This window comes from Cygnus olor, chromosome 1 (assembly GCF_009769625.2).
Source record: "Cygnus olor isolate bCygOlo1 chromosome 1, bCygOlo1.pri.v2, whole genome shotgun sequence".
Taxonomy (NCBI): Eukaryota; Metazoa; Chordata; class Aves; order Anseriformes; family Anatidae; genus Cygnus; species Cygnus olor.
In genome coordinates, this window is record NC_049169.1 from 4,035,839 (window position 1) to 4,053,963 (window position 18,125).

The following is an 18,125-nucleotide window of genomic DNA, read 5'->3' on the forward strand; positions in this document are numbered from 1 at the left end:
AGCCCTGAATATGGTTGAGATTAGTCTCTCCGAAGGCTTTCTTTGTGTTTGTACTGGAATGAGGCTGCTTATGAGCCGACTGTGTCTTGGAGAGCTTTTTTTTCATGCCATTGTTTGGTTTTGAACAGGTCTGTTCTTTTCTTCCTTTTGGACTTGACTCAGCTATACACAAGGGTCAGCTACTTGCAATGTGTTTTGTGTTTTCTGTTTCAGAGAAAAAGAATCCCTGAACTAAAAAAAAAAAAAAAAAGGCTGGTGCCATTGCCATATGAGTAAGTGGTGCAGTTGCAAGGAAGAGGAGTTCTGAGAAAAGGGGACACTGGCACTCAAAAACTAGGAAGTTCATAAAAAGTTAGCTGCAAGAGCAGGCTTCAGATCTGCTTGAACCTTCCCCTGGTTTCAAGCTTAGACTAACACTGAGCAAATCTCTGCAGCTGTAGCTTGTTTAATACCTTTTTTATATTTTATTATTTTATTATTTTATTTTATTTTATTTTATTTTATTTTATTTTATTTTATTTTATTTTATTTTATTCATTCTGTTCTCAGCTTGAGGAGAACAACTTCAGACAAGAAAAAATCCATAGATAAAAGCATGCTTGTACCAAGGCCCAGACCACCATCCACCAGCACATTAAGGGGGTGGCTTACAATGGACATAGGGCTGAAATTGAGGATTACCCCTGTCCTTAGGCAGGGCTGCAAGTAAAATCAAGAGGTTTTAGTAACTGAACAATGGGGATTTATTATATGAAGATACAGTGCACTGTTATTCCTGCAAATGGAGTGTTCCTCTTAACCAGAAGAATTAGTTCAAATTTTTGGCCAAACGAGGCTGCCTAGAAAAGTGTGTTATGCACCCAGAACCAGTGGATGAAGGGAGGATTTACAGCGAGATCATCACACAACAAGGCTCCTAAAGTGAAAAAGAAGACAGCTGTTCCAAAACAATAGGCTGCAATGGCTGCACAAAGCACCCCTCAAATAACTGTGACTGTCAAATAAGTTGTTGACAATTAAAAGTCTTAGTACAGACAATTTATGAAGAGAAAATATGTTCCCCCTCCCCCTTTTTTTTCCTTTCCTTTTTTTTCCTTTTTTTTCTTTTTTTCTTTTTAGCTGGCTCCAGAGCTCCAGTGGTCAGATGTTGGACGTGCAGCTCTCACATTTTTGCCCTTGTCATATATTAGATACCAGATAGGGAAAAGATGAAAACATTGTTTCTTAAGTTCCATTTAAGTCTGCAGAGTCCACCCAAGACTTTCTTGATTTTTTTTGCTAGATGTACAGGCATGTGGAGCTTAGATCTGTGCAAGAGAACTTTGGGTAATCACATTTTGCCATATCACCTAAGGTATCTTCAGGTTTCAGCTTCTACTTAAAAGGAGTTAAGCAGCCCAATATCCTAGAGAAATGAGGTATCCTAGAGAAGGGATGTGGTCCACAATAAGTCAGATGACATTTTGAACCCTTGTATACATTTCCTTGGATGGGTTAGACTCTGGCTGTGATCTTCTGTACATCCATAGGGTGTCTGTCCTGCTGCTTTTCCACCATTGCATGTGCTTTTTGCTGGTCTTTGATTTTCTCCGCTCCTTCAGAAATTGTTTACACACATCCACATTTAATGAGATTAAAGGAAAATACTGAATAATTCATTTGAACAAATAATTGAACTGGAGTCACCTTTGTGTTAATAAAAATGCCCCTTGCCTCAGTGCAAACACGTTAGCCTTTGCAAAGCAGGGAATTCACTGCATCTGTTGAATTCACAAGAGGCTTTTTTTGTTTTTGTTTTTGTTTCTGTTTGTTTTGTTTTAAATAACTGCCTAATAGCTGGAACTGGCTTTGTGTTCCTCCTGCTGACTCACTGGTTTCCAAAAGCTCTGTAATGAGTGTGACATCTTTAAACACCACAGAATATGCTGTTTCCTTTCAGCCAGACATAATCTGCAATGATTCAACTCCTGTAAAAGAACCATGTGGGTACAAGTGTCCCAGCTGAATACGTCAGCCTCCGTACCTCCAGCCTCTGTGCCTTGCACTGATGTGCTGTGCCGTTCAATTAATATTTACTATGGCAATCCCTAAATAGAACTTTTTTGCCTTTGTTCCAAAAATCATGTAGTATACGCGGAATAGGGAAGAGGTAAAATAGTCCATGCTTATTCAGCTCTTGCCTCAGCAAGGGTATGCAGTGTACTGGTACCAACCATAAGGTAGTTAAACACTACTTATAGAGGGTAGTGCATTGCTTGAAGCTGTGGAAGAGAATAAGGCCAAAAATCAATGCACTGGAAAGTCCCTAACACACTGGTAAAAAGTATGCAGACCTGAACATTGTGCAAACATGGGATTTCAGATCAGAGGCTAAACATCCGTTCCTTGTCTAAAATTAGGACAATGTCCTCTCATTTGTTTTGTGCACTTACACTGAGCTCTTCAGGAAGGAGGTGATTTTTCCCTCTGTGAATCTAAATTTGAACACAAGAGGGCTTTTATTCTGGGTGAGATTTGTACATAGTGCTGCAAAATAAATAATCTATAAGTGTTCTTCTGTTTATATGCAACCCCCCCTCCTTTTTTTTTTTTTTTTTTGAGACTTTGAGTGTTTACTCATAGGAATATCTGCAGAAAGTTAAGTTGTCAGGAGAATTGGTGAGAATAAATATTCATGAGAACACTCTTGTTGCAAACGCTTTTGTGGCCATCTGTAAAAGCTTTTTATTATTCAAACAATGCTGAGCTTTTTGCAGATAATTTGCCAACAGAGAAAAAAAAGTTGATTTTTTTTCTCTCTTTCTTTTAGAGACAGCTGATGCTATAGTAGCACAATCATCATCACTGCTGTGTGATTTAATATTCAACATGTGTCACAAATAGCCAGGAAGGAGTAACAAGAGCACTACTGCCTGGCCATCAGAGAGACAAAACTATGTTTACACCAACTATTTTGAATGAAGAACAAATTAGTAAAACTACCACCTGTTTGTGAATAATTAAGGCAAACAAACAAAAGATTCCCAGTTTATCAAATAACTTGTTTATAGCAGCAATTCATTTTAATGTTGATGTGATGCCTTGGTGTTGTTACACAGCATCCTTCTGCTCAAAAGGAAAATTCTTCATTGTGTGAACTTCCTTTTTTTTTTTTTTTTTTTTTTTTTTTTTTTTTTTTAATGTGAATCAGGAATACCTTGACCCAAACAACTTTTCATTTATTGGTATTTTCATCTAGATGTATGTGTTTTCATCACCATTTAGCTGGGCGTCTCCAAAGTGTTAGGGCTCTACCCTTACCACACCTCCTTGTTAAAGAAGATTTATCATCTCTGTTTTATAGGAAGAGAAATGCAGTGCAGAGGGAATATTTTCTCTTTGTTAAGATACCCTGGAAATCTCTAGTAAATCTGGGAAATGAAATTTTACTCCAGTCTCTCCTGTATTGCTATTACCACTTTTTTTTTCTTTTTTTTCTTTTTTTTTCTGTTGATCGTCCTGTTCCTTTTTTACTTTATGCTTTGTAGTTGAAAGTGAGAAAAAAATAGGAAGGATCACTCTGTCCTCAGACTTTTTCCCTGTGTAGGCATCCATCATGGGTGGGGAGATCTTTGTGCACATGGAGGACAATAGATCTGACCCAGCTGTGAGTTTTCTTATGGCTTTTTTTTCCTGTTACACAGGGGTTTCATCAGAAATAACTGTGTACTCATAAATTCTTTGCTATCCTTTGGAGGCTAGTTCCACAGGTTAGTAAGTGATTGAAAGTGATGTTATTTTAATTTTGTAATAGACCTTTTTCCCTTTTCCTTTTCCTTTCCCTTTTCCCTTTCCCTTTTCTTTTCCCTTTCCCCTTTCCCTTTTCTTTTCCCTTTCCCTTTCCCTCTCCCTCCTCCCCCCCTGCCCCCCTCCCCCTTTTTTTTTTCTTATGAGAACATGGCCTTTTTTGCTTACACTGCCCTTATCCATATTCCATATTTCTAGACTGTGGCTTCTGCTGAAAGTCCTGCGGTCAAGAATTTGCCCTTTCATTGAAAAGGCAAACCTGCTTGAAAGGCCTGCCTTTGGGATCTCTAACTTTTTCTTTAAGTGGGGACTTTTCCAAAGCACCTTGAAAAATGTGCTCTGAAAATAAAGCCTGTTTACAGTTATTTCTGTTTCTCTGAAACCAGCCATGGAAAGCTTTTGAAATGCCATAGGAGCAAAAGACAGTTTCCTCCTAGCTCCTTGCATCAAGGTGGGAAGAAAGCATGGAGCTACTTCACAGTGCCCAACCACACATCACGGATGAAAATCAAGGCTCAGGACAAAAGGTGGATATTATTTAGCAATTAGGGGACCCCTGTCTGGTTTGAACCCCTACTCTGTTCAGGCAGTTGTCTCGAGGGAGATGAAGGCAGTATGGTGCCAGCACGTTTCTTTCTGCAGCAGCAGTGATGAACACTTGAGGGAAGCAATGTCCTTTTGGAGCAGACATCTTCAGACCACTGTCATTTTAGGGGAAAGGACCAACCCTGTCAAAAGTGTGGGTGTACAGGTGCCTCTGCGTGGATGCTTGATCTCATGCACCTGTCTGAGTGTCTGCAAATGTGGTGGTGGTGCTGGGCCATCTCCTGGGTATTGGTTGAGCTGGAGCTAAAAGAGCTTGATGTAAAAGTAACAGGGACTTGGTCCCAAAGAAAACTCTGCTTTCTCTCAAATATCCTGCTCCCTGGTTTGAGGGATCATTATCATAGTGTGCATGGCCAGGCTGGATGAGGCTTTGGGCAACCTGGTCTGGTGGGAGATGTCCCTGTCCATGGCAGGGGGCTGGAATTAGATGGGATTTGAGGTCCCTTCCAATCTAAACCATTCTGTGATTCTGCGATTTTGAACACTCCCATTGAGAGTTTCTACTGCAGATTTTGTCCTGATTCTGATTGATTGGCATAGATGTAAATCAGGAAAACACTGAACTTACACCAGTGGTAAGATCTGCCCAAGCTCAAAATCATTTTCTTCAAATCTCCTGTTTGTTGCCTAACCTTAAAATTTTAACTATCTGTCTACCTAACAGGACCATTTGGAGCAGTCAGGTGCTGGGAGGTTAGTGAATGGAGGGAGGGATGGACTTTGAGCATGGGCTTCACAATGCTCTCAGCTCCAAAGGACTTCACACATATCAAACCTCAACCAAAATCAACAAGGACACATTTCTTACGTGGCTTTATACCATGCCCTGCCTTAGACACCAGTGTTAGTGTCACACATAGCAAAGTGAGTTCAGGCCCAGATTCTGAATTTATAACAAAAAATAAATTTCCCTCTCTACTCTGAACAAAACCTGCTTGTAGTCTGCAGCTCCTGTCCTCCCGCATCTCTTTTCCTCATCAGTTCCCTTTTCCCTTTCACACATCAGCTGCAAACATCTCATTTGGCAGAGATGTTGAAGGTAGACTCATCTCCAGCAGTTCCAGTCTGTTAATTCAATCAGCTCTTATATCAGCACTAACATAAGTAAGTGGAAAAGGCTCTTGAATTTCATCACCTTGTTAAAAACTCAGATAGATTTCTGTAAAGATTATTTTATTTGCTTCACTGGCTTTTATAAAGGTTTGTACACAGCATTTAAACCATTATTATTTACTTTTAACAAGCTATTTATGTCCTACTCTTGACTGCATAATCAATACTGCTCTCCCATCTGTTCAGAGATCCTGACATCAGCAAATTCCGATTCTCCGCTGACTGGGTAAAAAGGAAGGAATAATTTAAACACAATGAGTGAAGGAGAAAAAAAAGGAGTCTGAGAGAGGTTGATATGAATGAAATCTTCAAGTCCAAAGATGGCCAGGAATTCAGGAATTGTGAATCCATGGTCTAAACTTGTTGAGGACACCTCTAAGAGCACTGAAGGAAGATGCTATGCATAGTAGTAAATTAAAGTGACTTCTGTCCTGGACAAGAAGAATACTCTGCTGGCCTTTAAAGCTTCTTGAATGAGTTTTCCTTAAAATTAATTTACTGAGACTTCTCAAAAATGAGTTTTTTTGTTTTGTTTTGTTTTGTTTTTGTTGTTTTTTAATTTGTCCTTGATCAGACGTTACTGGCATGAAGTAAATTCTGAAACCATTTTGGCTAATGAAATGACCCTTCTAAATAGTGAAAGGTGGGAGGAGGATGAACATCAGCATGTGCAGAAGGATCCAGAAGCACAGGTGAAGGGAATAGGTCCCAGCCCACTGCTGCCTTGCCATTGTTAAGGCCCCAGGAGATATTGGAAATGATGGGGGCCAAGGGATTCTGGTTTAATTTACAGTGGTGTAAGTTTGGAACAACAGCAGTGAAATTTTGGGATAAGATCACTTCAGGATGTGGTTGATTTGTCCACATTTAGAGATTGCAGGCAAAGGAATTGAAGGACTGGGGTGATAACTTCAGCCTGTTGGAGTTACCACCAGGAACACAGCCGAAGGTAGCACAGATATCACAAAGGCTGACCAAACAGCATTTTCAATGGTCGCTATCTAGTTAATAAATACTTAGCACTGGGGGTGGGCATGGTTGGTCCATGTGGACTACAATTAGTGCAGATTATGGTCTTCTTTGTTTTGATGTCACCTGAAAAGGGATTCATGTCTCCTAACTGAAAGTGACTTTAGGTGCCTACCTGGGAGACAGCTCTCCTGGTCCTCTGATAGTCCATGGACACCTAGTCAAAACCACTGATGAAATTTGGGGTAGGAATTATGTGGGTATCTACTTAAAGATAATTCACGTGGGCTGCAAGTTCTTTGACAGTAATAATTAGTCCTCAGTGACTGTGGAGGGAGCTGAGGCTGTATTTGTTCAGGTACAAACACCTACACTGTGTACTCTTGCATATATGTAAACCACAGGTCTGATTTCTATGACACTTCCACTTGTGTTACCCAGACTGCAAGTGTGACAGTCACACTCCTAACTAGCTTTTGGTCTTTGAAAGGCATTTAGTCTATGTTAATTTTATAGGAAACTGGAGAGTCTTTCATTCAACTGCTTTTAGGCATCCCACTTGTGATGGGATGAATCACCATCCAAATGAGTCTCCACTGGCTGCAGGGACAATGTACCTGACGTGCTAGACTAGACCCTAGCATCCAGATAGCTAAAGTCAGATGAGAGAAATATAGCTTGTACTGTCAGAGAAAATGAATCCAAGAACCTAATGCTAACCCAACAAATTCAGGGTCTACAGACCCTGAAGAAAACAGATCTTCACTGTATTAAGCAAGGTTTGCATTTCCTGTAGAGCCACATTCAAATAGAAATACTTTCTAGACTGTGGTTTCAGCTTGCTGTTTTAGTATCTGGCCAAGGTCACTTTAGCAGCAGCCTCTGCTGAAGAAGCACAAGGTTAATCAAAAATCTCCAATCAAAGGAATAGGCAGCTGTTTGGGTCTGATTCCCTGTGTAAATCAGGCATCTTTCTATGGACACGAAGAGTTATACCTGCGGTAAGGCATGGTAGAAAGCTGGCTCCATCTGAATTCTAAGTTATTTCTCCCTAAACTGAAAAGAGCTTGATTATAGCTTTACCACAAGCCTTCCGTGTTAGGGTCAGTGTTTTACTGAGCTCCAATATCAAGGAAGAAATGCGTATTTCGGAGTTAGGCCAGATTTTGTTAATTCTCCATACCAAGAACAAATGCATCTTTTCTCTTGCAGTGGTCCTTTGCAGTCCCAGCTTGTATCGTGAGCTTTCCTAGTTACTTCCTGTGCTATGTCAAAACCCAAACTCTGGCATGCTTTAGGTGATGGAGATCTTATTCTCCTGTATGCTCCCATGATTATGAAGAACCACTTCACAGCTCCCAAGAGGTCCATAGAGGACCTTCCATTTGGAAGGTGAGATTTGCTTCAAGATGGTTGCTGCTGCTAAAAGTAATGGCTTGAGCTGATATGTCTGTATCCCTTGAACAGCTAGCCCATGTGAAGGTATGAAATGGTTGCTGTTTTCCATCAAGAATTTTAATTGAAATCTTAAGGCAACAGCTCAGGTAGCAGGTTCTGACCCTGCTTTTGGCCCAGATGTGGCTGATGTTCTGCCAAATCTGCTGTGGGGAATTTCTATTTATTCCTTTCTTTTTTGTCCACCTAAACAAAGACAAGCAAGTGTGTGATTTGGTGTGGAGACAGCCCAGCACAAAGAAACAGCTAATGTTCCTCTTCCCATCTGAATTCCAGTGTCACCAGACCTCCAGGAGAACTAAAATGCATTATTAAGTTTTAACATCATCTTTTTCAAGAAAGGTCACTTTGTGTCACTGCTGACTCCTACCTCACTATCTCACAAATGCCACTGTGGTATGGGATTTATTATCCTTATGATAACAGCATGCTCCGTTTTCCCTATTCCATCATTTTTTTACTCTTTTCATTATGCCTAGTATGACCAGAATTGACTTGATTTGCTGGGTGGATTATTGTTTCTTTCGAAAAAGAGTTGCTATTTTGTCCCTATTTCTCCACTACTTTGGCCCCATGACATTTTGGGGACGAAGGAAGGAAGCAATAAGAGGTTATATCTTGAAGAATTTCACCCTGGTGGAAAATACCAGTGATTTAAAATAAATATACTCTCCGAGATATCACATTACCCTGCTGAGCTCATGTACAGCAGAGATAAAATGGCTTTTTTAGAACAGATTTTTCTTTCCTCACCAGCTGAATGGAATATCAAAGTACACAATTTAAAGTAACTGTTAGAAAAAAAAGGTTATACACAATGTTATCAACAGAAAGGAGTTGAAAATTAAATGGAAATGATTACCAGAGAACTCATTTCCTTTGCTACTGGGAGGCTAACAGCAATAATAAAAAAGAATATTGAAGTGAAAGCTGAGATTCTCCCTTTGATGTCTGCATATTTTCTGTTTATGTTCCTTTAAGACAAAGGGCCACAACATAAATTAGTTGCAATGGTTAATTTTTATTTTCTCTCCACTCAAATAACAGGTTTTCCTCTAGGTGACTGTTAAAATCATAATTCACCTCTCCAACTGCCATACACCGACAGGATTTTGTTTAGGCAGTGGAGAAGCATGGTTTGAGAGCAACAGTTGGGTCCCAGACAGATCCCAGTTGCCTTCTGCAGGCAGGCTACAACTGGGCTATGTCCTGGCATACAGACAGACATGCAGGGCTATTATTATTATTATTACTATTTTTGAAGTGATTAAGCCCTATCTCATTAACCTCCTCTTCATATGGTGTGGAGACTAGAAGAAAACAAATGTCACTCTCATCTTCAAGAAGGTCAAGAAGGAGCCTGAGGGGGACTACACCGCTATTCCTGGTAAGGTGGGGGAGAAAATCCTCTGGGAAGTGATTTCCAAACTTTCTGAGGATGAGAAGCTGATTAGGAGGAGTCTGCGTGGATTTATAAAGCGGTGATCACGTTTGACCAACCTGCATAAAGATCTCCTATGAAGAAATGAATGAGTGGAGAGCACTTGATGCTGTTTATCTTGCCTTTAAGGCTTTCAACAGTGTCCATAACAGCCTTATGGACAAACAGATGAAGTCTAACCTAGGCAATTGGATGGTGAGATGGAACAGCTCTTTGGCTGTTCCTAGCTCTGGTTACCAAACAAGAGTGTCACAGCAAAGACCTCAGTCCCATCAAACAGCACATTTATTCAGGACCAGTCTTAGGACATCCAACTGTCATTTGCAGCCAGCTGAGGCAATTTTATTTATTTCTTATTTATATAGTGGCAATACTATATTTGTCCAAGAGTAAGGCTCCACTGAACCCCAAGGTGATGCACAAAGTGATGTGCAAATACACACAGAACAGGACTCCCTCCTCTTTCTGGAAGGAGAAGGTAGAGAAAGTTCAGTGGACTACTCTGGGTGTCTGTCTTAAGATGGGATGAATCACAGTCTTAGATTATTTACGCAGACAATAGAGGAAGCCTAGATGATTAACTTGGATGCACCTATATAAATCCTAATGAACTTTAAAGATGAGAGACTTTTAGGCAACTCTGCTTAGTTCAGCTGTTCCAGGACAATTGAACAACTCGGAGCAACAGGGTATGAACTATGCCTACTCAGAGGAGGAAAAGTTAAAGCCTTGCAAGACAGTTTGCACCATGTCACAAGAGACACACATAGCAGAACTGAGTAATAAACCTAGCTCTACAGAGACTCAATAGCACCTTAACCACAAGATCTTCTTTCCCCGAAGTCATGTCTCTTTGCGAAGTTGTGTTGAATATTGTTAGTTCACAGTTTTGCTCTAACCTAAACCCACCGAGAGATCAACTTGACCTCTTGAGGAAATTTCAAGAGGTGTTAAGGGTTTACAATGAGCTTCTACAAATTTTTCATGGAGATGAGGACAAAGATTTATGGTAGTGTTTTGCTTTGAATTTTTGACTCAGCAGAACTTCAGATTCAAAATGAAACTGAATGTCCTTGTGGAGATTGAAACCAAAGACAGTCCTCAAAAGACCATAAATCCCGAACTTTGTGCCTCTCTGGTTACCAGCGCTTGAGTGTGGGAGAAGGGGAGAGGCTTCCCAAAGGGAATGGGGATATAGTGTCCTCAGGTCCCCCTTAATGAAGATGTACCATGGTGACTGATAATTTCCTTCCTGAAGTCTCTTCAGTAACCACAGGCGACATGCTCATGACTCATTTTTGATGTCACTTCTTGCAAGGATCTTCCTTGACAGCGACAAAGCACGATGGCATTTCCAGTCTATAGGTCAGCCTGGTTCACAGTACAGTGCTGGTAAATGTCTCCCAAACAGCCCTTGCATGGATGCAGATCCAGCCCACCTTCCATGGGTCTCACGCCAGTCACTGTTGGCAGTGACTGGTTTCCTCTGGCTGGAAGGCTGGTGAGCACCACGGTGAAGGCAATTTGTTTCTGGTGCTTTTCAAGACATGAAACATCCCATGCTGCCCTTTTCACTTACTTTCAAGAAGGTGGCCTTTTATCAATCCATGGAATCATAGAATTATTAAGGTTGGAAAAGACCTCCAAGATCATCTGGTCCAACCACCCCTCTACCACCAATATCACCCACTAAACCATGTCCCTAAATACCATATCCAACCTTGAACTCCTCCAGGCTGCTGTAGGGTGCACTCAGTCACTGTCTGGACTCCACTGCCTGCACTGAGCTTGATTCAGCTGCTTACAGAGGTGTCCAGCTGCAGTTTGGGGTGTTTTGGTGTAACAAGGATGAGGGACAAACAAAAGCTTGTAGGAGAGACCCAGGTTCATGGAAGGGGCACTGGGATGTCCTCCATGATATCCCAGAATGTCTCAGTGAAGATTCGTGACTTAAGGTAAAATGCATTCCTATGCTGTAGACTTATTCAATTCACATATTTGAATTGGGATCTGAACTCAGATTCAGGACAGAAACTGAAGGAGATGTCAGGGTAGAAGTGGCTGTCCTGTGTCACCCAGGAGGACAGATTAGAGCTGTTTAGCTGTTCTAATCTCACACTCTCCTACCCTCTGAAATCTCAGGAAATCTTGTGCTTTGGAGTTGCTACAAATGCATCTCTGGGAAGATACTGGTGGCTTTGAAGAAAAACAGCAAAATTGTAGTTAAAATCATTGAACGAATTTAAGTGTTGCATAAAAGTATACCAACCTGCATCCCTCCCTTTTCCCCTACTTTCCTTTCCTGTGACTGTTTCATCTTCCATAACTTAACGTTTTTTTTCTTTGTTTCCCCTTTCTTTTAATTTTCCTATTATTTTATATCCTTGTGAATATAAGTATTAAGTTAACACAGATGATAAAGGACTCCATTGTGCCTGTTTCCAACAGTAGACCAGACCTCAGCACGCTCAGGTACAACTGCTGAGCTGAACAGGACCATTGGCTTACAACCAGAGCCAGTTACAGTACAGCCAGAACCATGTTAGTTCCTTATTTCACAAGCTGCACATGCATTGTCTTGACTGCTGTGATACAGCAAAGATAAAACTTCTTTGTAAGCAAAAAAAGCAGTAAAGCTTCCTGTGGTCTGCACTGAGACCTCTACTGGCTTCACGGCACCGCAAGGCACACTTTGGGCACATGCTGATTGCGATCTCAGCTGCTTTACACGATACTCTAGCTGAGCTGGCACCTCGTGGAGTGAGAGATCGGTTTAGATCACGGCTGCGATCTCTCTTCTTGGGTTTTAAGTGTCTGAGGTGCAAATACAAGAGTAAAGGGAAGAGCATACCTACCTGAAGTATGTGCTGTTTGGAGCTGTACTGATACAAGTTCAAGATGTGTCTGGTAACCATGGGGTAAAGTTGCCTCTCCTCTCAGCACAAGCAGCAAAAGGCATGGCAGGGTGCAGGATGGAGCTCGGTGCTCCCTGTGGGGTGGCAGCCCTACCTCCAGGCTTCATGCCGAGGAGCTGAGAGCCAACCACCCTTCTCTGCAGGCAGCTTGGTCCTTGCAGGAGGGCTGAAACCCCAGCTGTCGCTCGCTGGTGACTTCCTTTTAGCTTGACTTATCTATTAGCCTGAGGTTTTGTTTGGTGAATGCCAACTGCAGGGATTTGTGCATCCGTTAAGCAAAGCAGTGAGACTGGCTCCCAAAGCCTGAGCTGAAGCAGGTGGTGCAGGAGGAAGGACCCTGATGTTTGCAGGCACCGTGCTCCTACAGCAGTGCTGTGGTCCCACAGGGCTCCAGAACAGGGCTGGGCTTTTAGCAAATGAATAACCAAACCTAGCAAGCCCCATCTACTATGCCAAGATCATTATTTGGAGGAGGAGAAAGGAAAAAAAATAGAGAAGACAGCTATGGATGTGCCAGGTTTAGCCAAGGGAAAAGAACGGTTCTGTGGGTGCCTGGGCTCCTGCTCATTTCCGTGCGAGTGTTTGGCTTTCAGCCCTTGTCAACTCCTATCTCTCCATCGCTCTCACCACAGGAAAACGCTCGCTGCTCGCCACGTCACCCCGTGCACACCACAGGCACAGCTGGGAGGGTTCTCAGGCTGTGGCCCCCGTGAGACGTATGGCACACGCGGTGGCTTGTACCCAGCCCTCCTGCCTCCCTCCCCCCATCCTCTCTGGGTCTCCTTTGTTTTTTTAAACCAAAGATGCTCTGCAGAGAGAAGCAGCCACTTCTTGTGGTTTGTGTCGAAAGCCCTGCAGTAAGCCTAACAATGTATCTGCCCTAGCAGTTAACCAAACGTAGACTTGCTTGCAAATCACTCTTGTTTGTCTGCTTTTGATGGACAGGACCACAGCTGGAGTGCAGAGAGCCCTGTCTGTGGTCAGCGAGGTGTTAAACCCTGCTGAACTTCAGTTAGGCAAGCATGAGAGGTGATTCAGCACCTTTGCTCCCTCAGCTGTGTTCCTAGGCTGTCCCTGCACTGGTGTCAAACATGAACCACCACGCTGTTGCAAGAAAATATCCCCAACAGGTGTTTAAAGAGGGATGCTGCTCAACTATCTTCAAATGCACTGACATGCAACCTCTGGTTGTGCCATCCAGGCTCCATAGCACGTAGACATTCAAGCTCTCCCAGGAGCTGGCTGATCCATCCTCATTTGGGTGTTGAAGGAAGGTGGCCTAATTGCCCTCTAACACTGCCCATCTCCTCACATCTGGTTCTGCAGCCCCAGTTACCAGCTGTATCCCCTGCCGATAGTGAAAAGGGTCATTTTACTCTCTTCTTGGGCACCTTTGCACAGCACCAGATCCTTGCTTTAGATACTGACCTGTCATTGACGGAAACTACGAGCTCCACGCACCTGTAGAAACAAACACAGTCACATCCAGGGACAGTTTGATCCTACAGTGTATTTTGTGGCATCAGTGGAAAATGCAGGTAGCATCTGGCCTTTTAATTGCTCCTGCAGCCACAGAGTAGTTACAGTTGTCCAAATGCTTGATGATCCCGTGTATTTATGGGTTGAAATTCCCCTGGGGAACATCTCCCAGAAAGCACAGAGCCTTTTTAACAGCTTTTCCAAGCATCCTCATTTTTTGTCCCAACTTAATCACTTCTACATTTTCCAATTGTACACAACATTTTATTAAACTGTACAAACTGCACTGGCATTTTAGAAATCCATGTTTACCATTCAAATTAAACATGATGACCAGCTGCACAAACTGTGCACAGAACCCCATTGTACTCCATACAGCACGAGCAAGGATTTTACAAAAGTCACCAGGATGAATCCTTTTTCAAGGCAATTTGCTTTTCTCTTTGACTTTAGGCACTTCTGCTGTTGGTCCTGCAGTATTCAGTGCCTGCAGTTGCTGCCAATGATATCCCACAGTGGCTGCACAGCCCTCAAGGCTGCATTCGTCCTGTTGGGAGGTCGATGTTAAGTGCCTATTCCAGTGGATCCAGAAGGGCACCTCCAAAAATAATCCGAATTTGGGATGACTCACCTTCTAGAACGTCTCTTCTTAATGGGCTGGAGGAGTACTTGCAATGAAGCTCCAAATTTACATGCTTCAGTTACAGCCTAACACCAGCTGGGATGACTGCTTAATTCCTTAGCATTTATTACATATATATTACAGAATCCTCATTTGGGGCTTTGATTTAATTTTGACCCAGTATTTATCTAATGTCTCCATGGCAAGCAGTAATTGGGAGGTTCTGTATTTCTCCAACCTCTGAAAACAGTGCATTTTTATTTAAAAGGATTCTGTCATGAACGGATCACAGATGAGATTATTTTTAACCCACCAACGTATCCACAGACTGCAAAGAGGTAGAATATGCAGCAAAATATCATGGGGTGAGGGAGAGGGCCACCCTCTCCTGGTGTGCTCTCCTGCGGTGTGCCCGTCATGTCTGCAATGCCCATCATGTCTTCAAGGAGTCGGGACACCATTTAGAGCTATAGGAAGCATATCAACCTTTACAAGGACTGGTTATTAGCATTCCAGGAAAATATGCCAATGCTGTGACTGAAAGGCCAATTTTATGATACTTAAAGAATGGTTTGAGGAAAACTTTTCCATATTTCTGATGCACATTTAGAGTAAAACTCCAGAAAGACCAGTGCAGATTTTGCTCTGAATCTGGTGAGTTTGAGGACAGTTAAAGCTTTAGAAAAGGGGTTTTCAATGCTTTCTTCTGTACTGCAGCTTCCCATCTTTTCTGCTCAAGTACTAAGATAAAACCTCTGGGTTTCTGTATGGATCTTGACACTTGCTATTGTTGTGATCTTCCTTCATGGTTGAGCCCTTAGTTTCATGGCCTTTGGTTGAGACATATGAGTGCTGGAATGTGCACCTACAAAGTTTATTTGTCTCAGTGGACCTTATGGCACAGCATTAAATCCCAATACCTGCGAGGGTTATTTTTAAAGTGTGAGGGGAGTTAATTTGCTTCTTCAAAACTCAACACAGACACACTTCTGCATATGTACAAATGGAGGTTGCAAAGACACTCAACCTGAAGTCTTCCCAGATGCCCTCAGGCCCTGAGTTCACCACTCATCCTTCAGAAGGAGGTGGGCCTAAGTGAGAATTGCAGAAATGGGCACTGACAACACTAGAAGAACAAATATGCTTGCTTTTTCTTATAGAGGAACCCATTGGCTGTAGGTACAAGTAAAGAGGAACAGGTTTTGGCACCTCTTCATTTTCAGATGTTCTCAACTTCAAGAACATTGGGAAAAGAGAGAATAGAGACCAAAAGATACCATGAAGAGACTTCATTATTAGTGAAGCGTGGCTGGCATCTGCTACAGACTGGAACGAGCTGAAAGCCTCCAGGCAGGCATGGTATGAATTTTCACTGACGTGTTTTTCTGGTGGGTTCTTGGTTAAAATAACCATGCCCAGTCTTCAGCTGACAAAGTGTTACTCAAACCATTACAGAGAATTTCTTCAGTAAGACAGATCTCAGGAAAATATTTTTTCCATTTTAGGGTTCACGAAAGAAAAGTTGCGGAACATATTTTGGTCCATGCTGTTAATCAGTGCTCTGTCAGCACAGGATAGTCTAGGCTTTTCATTTAGAAATTCCTTGTCGAAGTTGCTACAGTCACTTGGCGATTTCTTCAAGAAAAGGAAAAAGAAAACAGTGTCAAACCACTAATATTCAGGTCTTCATTATAATAGTATGAGCCATATCAGGCTGTTTCCTATGGGCTCAGCTCAACTAGCTGGGAGCAAGCTTGGCTCAGCCAAGGAAACCACAGAATGTTTGCTCTCAGTCTTTTTCCACAATAGTTGGCTACTGCAGCCCCAACGATGCACAGTAACTTGTTAAGCTGCAGTGAACTGCTGTCTGTCTGAACTCTCAATATTCAGCAACCAATGCTAATCACTTATTACTGTCCTGTTGAAGTAGTGATGGGAATACATCTTATGCAGGAGGCACTGAGGCTGTGACCCGTTAATTCTGCCTTGAAGGGATGTTACAACATTGTAAAACAGCAGATTGGTCACATTGGGTAAAGAATGCTTGTGAAGGACTGCAAAATGTAATTGCACTTGTCAAGTTAAATTTTGTTATTGTTATTAATAGGACTGATTCCATCCTGACTTAGCTGACCACCTGCATCTGCTGGATGTGCAGAACAACTCTAGAAGATGGCCCTGAAAGTTTGAGGGCATTTTGAAAGCCTTAACTTGGTGCCTTAAACTCCTAGTTTAAGTATAAAGTCAGCTCACATCCACCTTTAAGATGCTAGGAATTTGAGGTATGTGACATTAAAGACCCACGTCTGAAGAGTTTGGATCCTTAAATAAAGTGGTTTAAAGTATTACCGTGGGTTCTGGGTTTGGATTATTGCATGCGTGTGCTGGAGGGTATAAATATTTGGGAAGGGAATGATTCAGGAAAGAATGGCATGAGATGGGTGGAAATGAAACAAGATACGTCCTTACCACTCTTGGTTTGAAAGGAGGTTCAATCCTTCTTTCTTCTAAAGCCTCCCAGTTTATTTCCCGGAAAAAAGCATGCTGGCGGATGTTCCCTTTTGCTCCCAGTCTCCTCTCAGGTTCTCTCACAAAAAGCTAAAATTTTGAAGAAAAAGAAATACTTTACTCTTTATCAATAACAGTGTATTCACTGGGACAGTCCTACCAGATAGGATCTCAAACTCAAGCAACGTTGGTGAGAGTGTGAGGACTCTTCTACCTTACTAAATTTCTGATTGGGATTCTTAGACTAACATGCCAAAAACAATGGCCAAGATCTGGCCATATTTCATCTTCTCGAGAGAGAGTAGATTTGATGCAGTGATAACAACATACGTGTCTGAGTGTGCAAGCATGCAACTACATAGCTGAAATCTCTGTATTGCACTTGAAAGCTTTTGTCTGGATGAGCTTTGAGGTGCCCAAACATGAAAGAGAAAGTGACTCTCACAGGCCCTATCATACTAAAGCTGTTTCTCTGAACAACAGGTGGAGATACACGAGCCAAAGATGACAGTTCTGTCAAAAAGACTTTTATTTGATGTATGGTAATTCTTACCTTCACCAAAATGTCCTTCGCATCCTTGTCAAGCCAGCGAGGGTAGAATGGGTTATCCATACGGATAGACTGGAAAAGCTCCTCTTCATCTTGGCCATGGAAAGGAGATTGGCCAATAAGCATCTCATACAGAAGGACACCAAAGGACCACCAGTCAACAGAGGTGTTGTACTTCTGCCCCAGCAATATCTGCCCAAAGAGAGGAGTGAAAAAGACAGACACAAAATGTCTGTCATCAGTATTTCAACTTCAGAAAGGTGGCCAGGCCCTGATCCTTCAAAAGCTGCTTCGCACTGAATGTGATAGCAGAGGCGTTCTCCCCTACCTGAACCCTGAGCCAGAGCATCTGCCAGTAGAGGTTTTCCAAGAGGTTTCAATTTCAGCAAAAGGAATTTCAAACAGCATACCATGTCAGTTTGATGAAGAATAAACTATGTGCTAAGCAGGGAGATGGAACTTTAGGTACATTTTATTTAGGCCAGTGGGACGGGAAAAGAAGACAGAAATCAAATGTCAGAACTGAGTTACAGGTAGAGCAATGAGAGTTTGCCTTCAGCCAGTCCATTGGGTTGTGCTTTTCTGTGACAGCTATAAAATGAAGGTTACATCCAGTGTGCAGTGACCAGGACAGGTTGGTTGGGGTAATGACCTCCCTAAAGACCAGATCTGGAATTTTCT

At 42.2% G+C, this 18,125-nt stretch overlaps 1 protein-coding gene across 4 annotated transcripts in view; it reads right to left on the reverse strand.

Moving 5' to 3' along the window:
• Positions 1–11,701: 11,701 nt before the first annotated feature.
• PRKCQ (protein kinase C theta) overlaps positions 11,702–18,125 on the reverse strand; it is a 63,258-nt gene continuing 56,834 nt past the window's right edge. For 2 of the 4 annotated variants that reach the window (XM_040546564.1, XM_040546583.1), the window contains exons 19-21: positions 17,448–17,636; positions 16,856–16,984; positions 11,702–16,021 (exon numbers count right to left, since the gene is read on the reverse strand). In XM_040546564.1, coding sequence (XP_040402498.1) covers positions 15,866–16,021; positions 16,856–16,984; positions 17,448–17,636 — 474 coding nt within the window. In that variant the 3' untranslated portion in view covers positions 11,702–15,865. The remainder of the gene's footprint in view (positions 16,022–16,855; positions 16,985–17,447; positions 17,637–18,125) is intronic. The other 2 variants (XM_040546574.1, XM_040546588.1) reach the window with 1 other exon arrangement.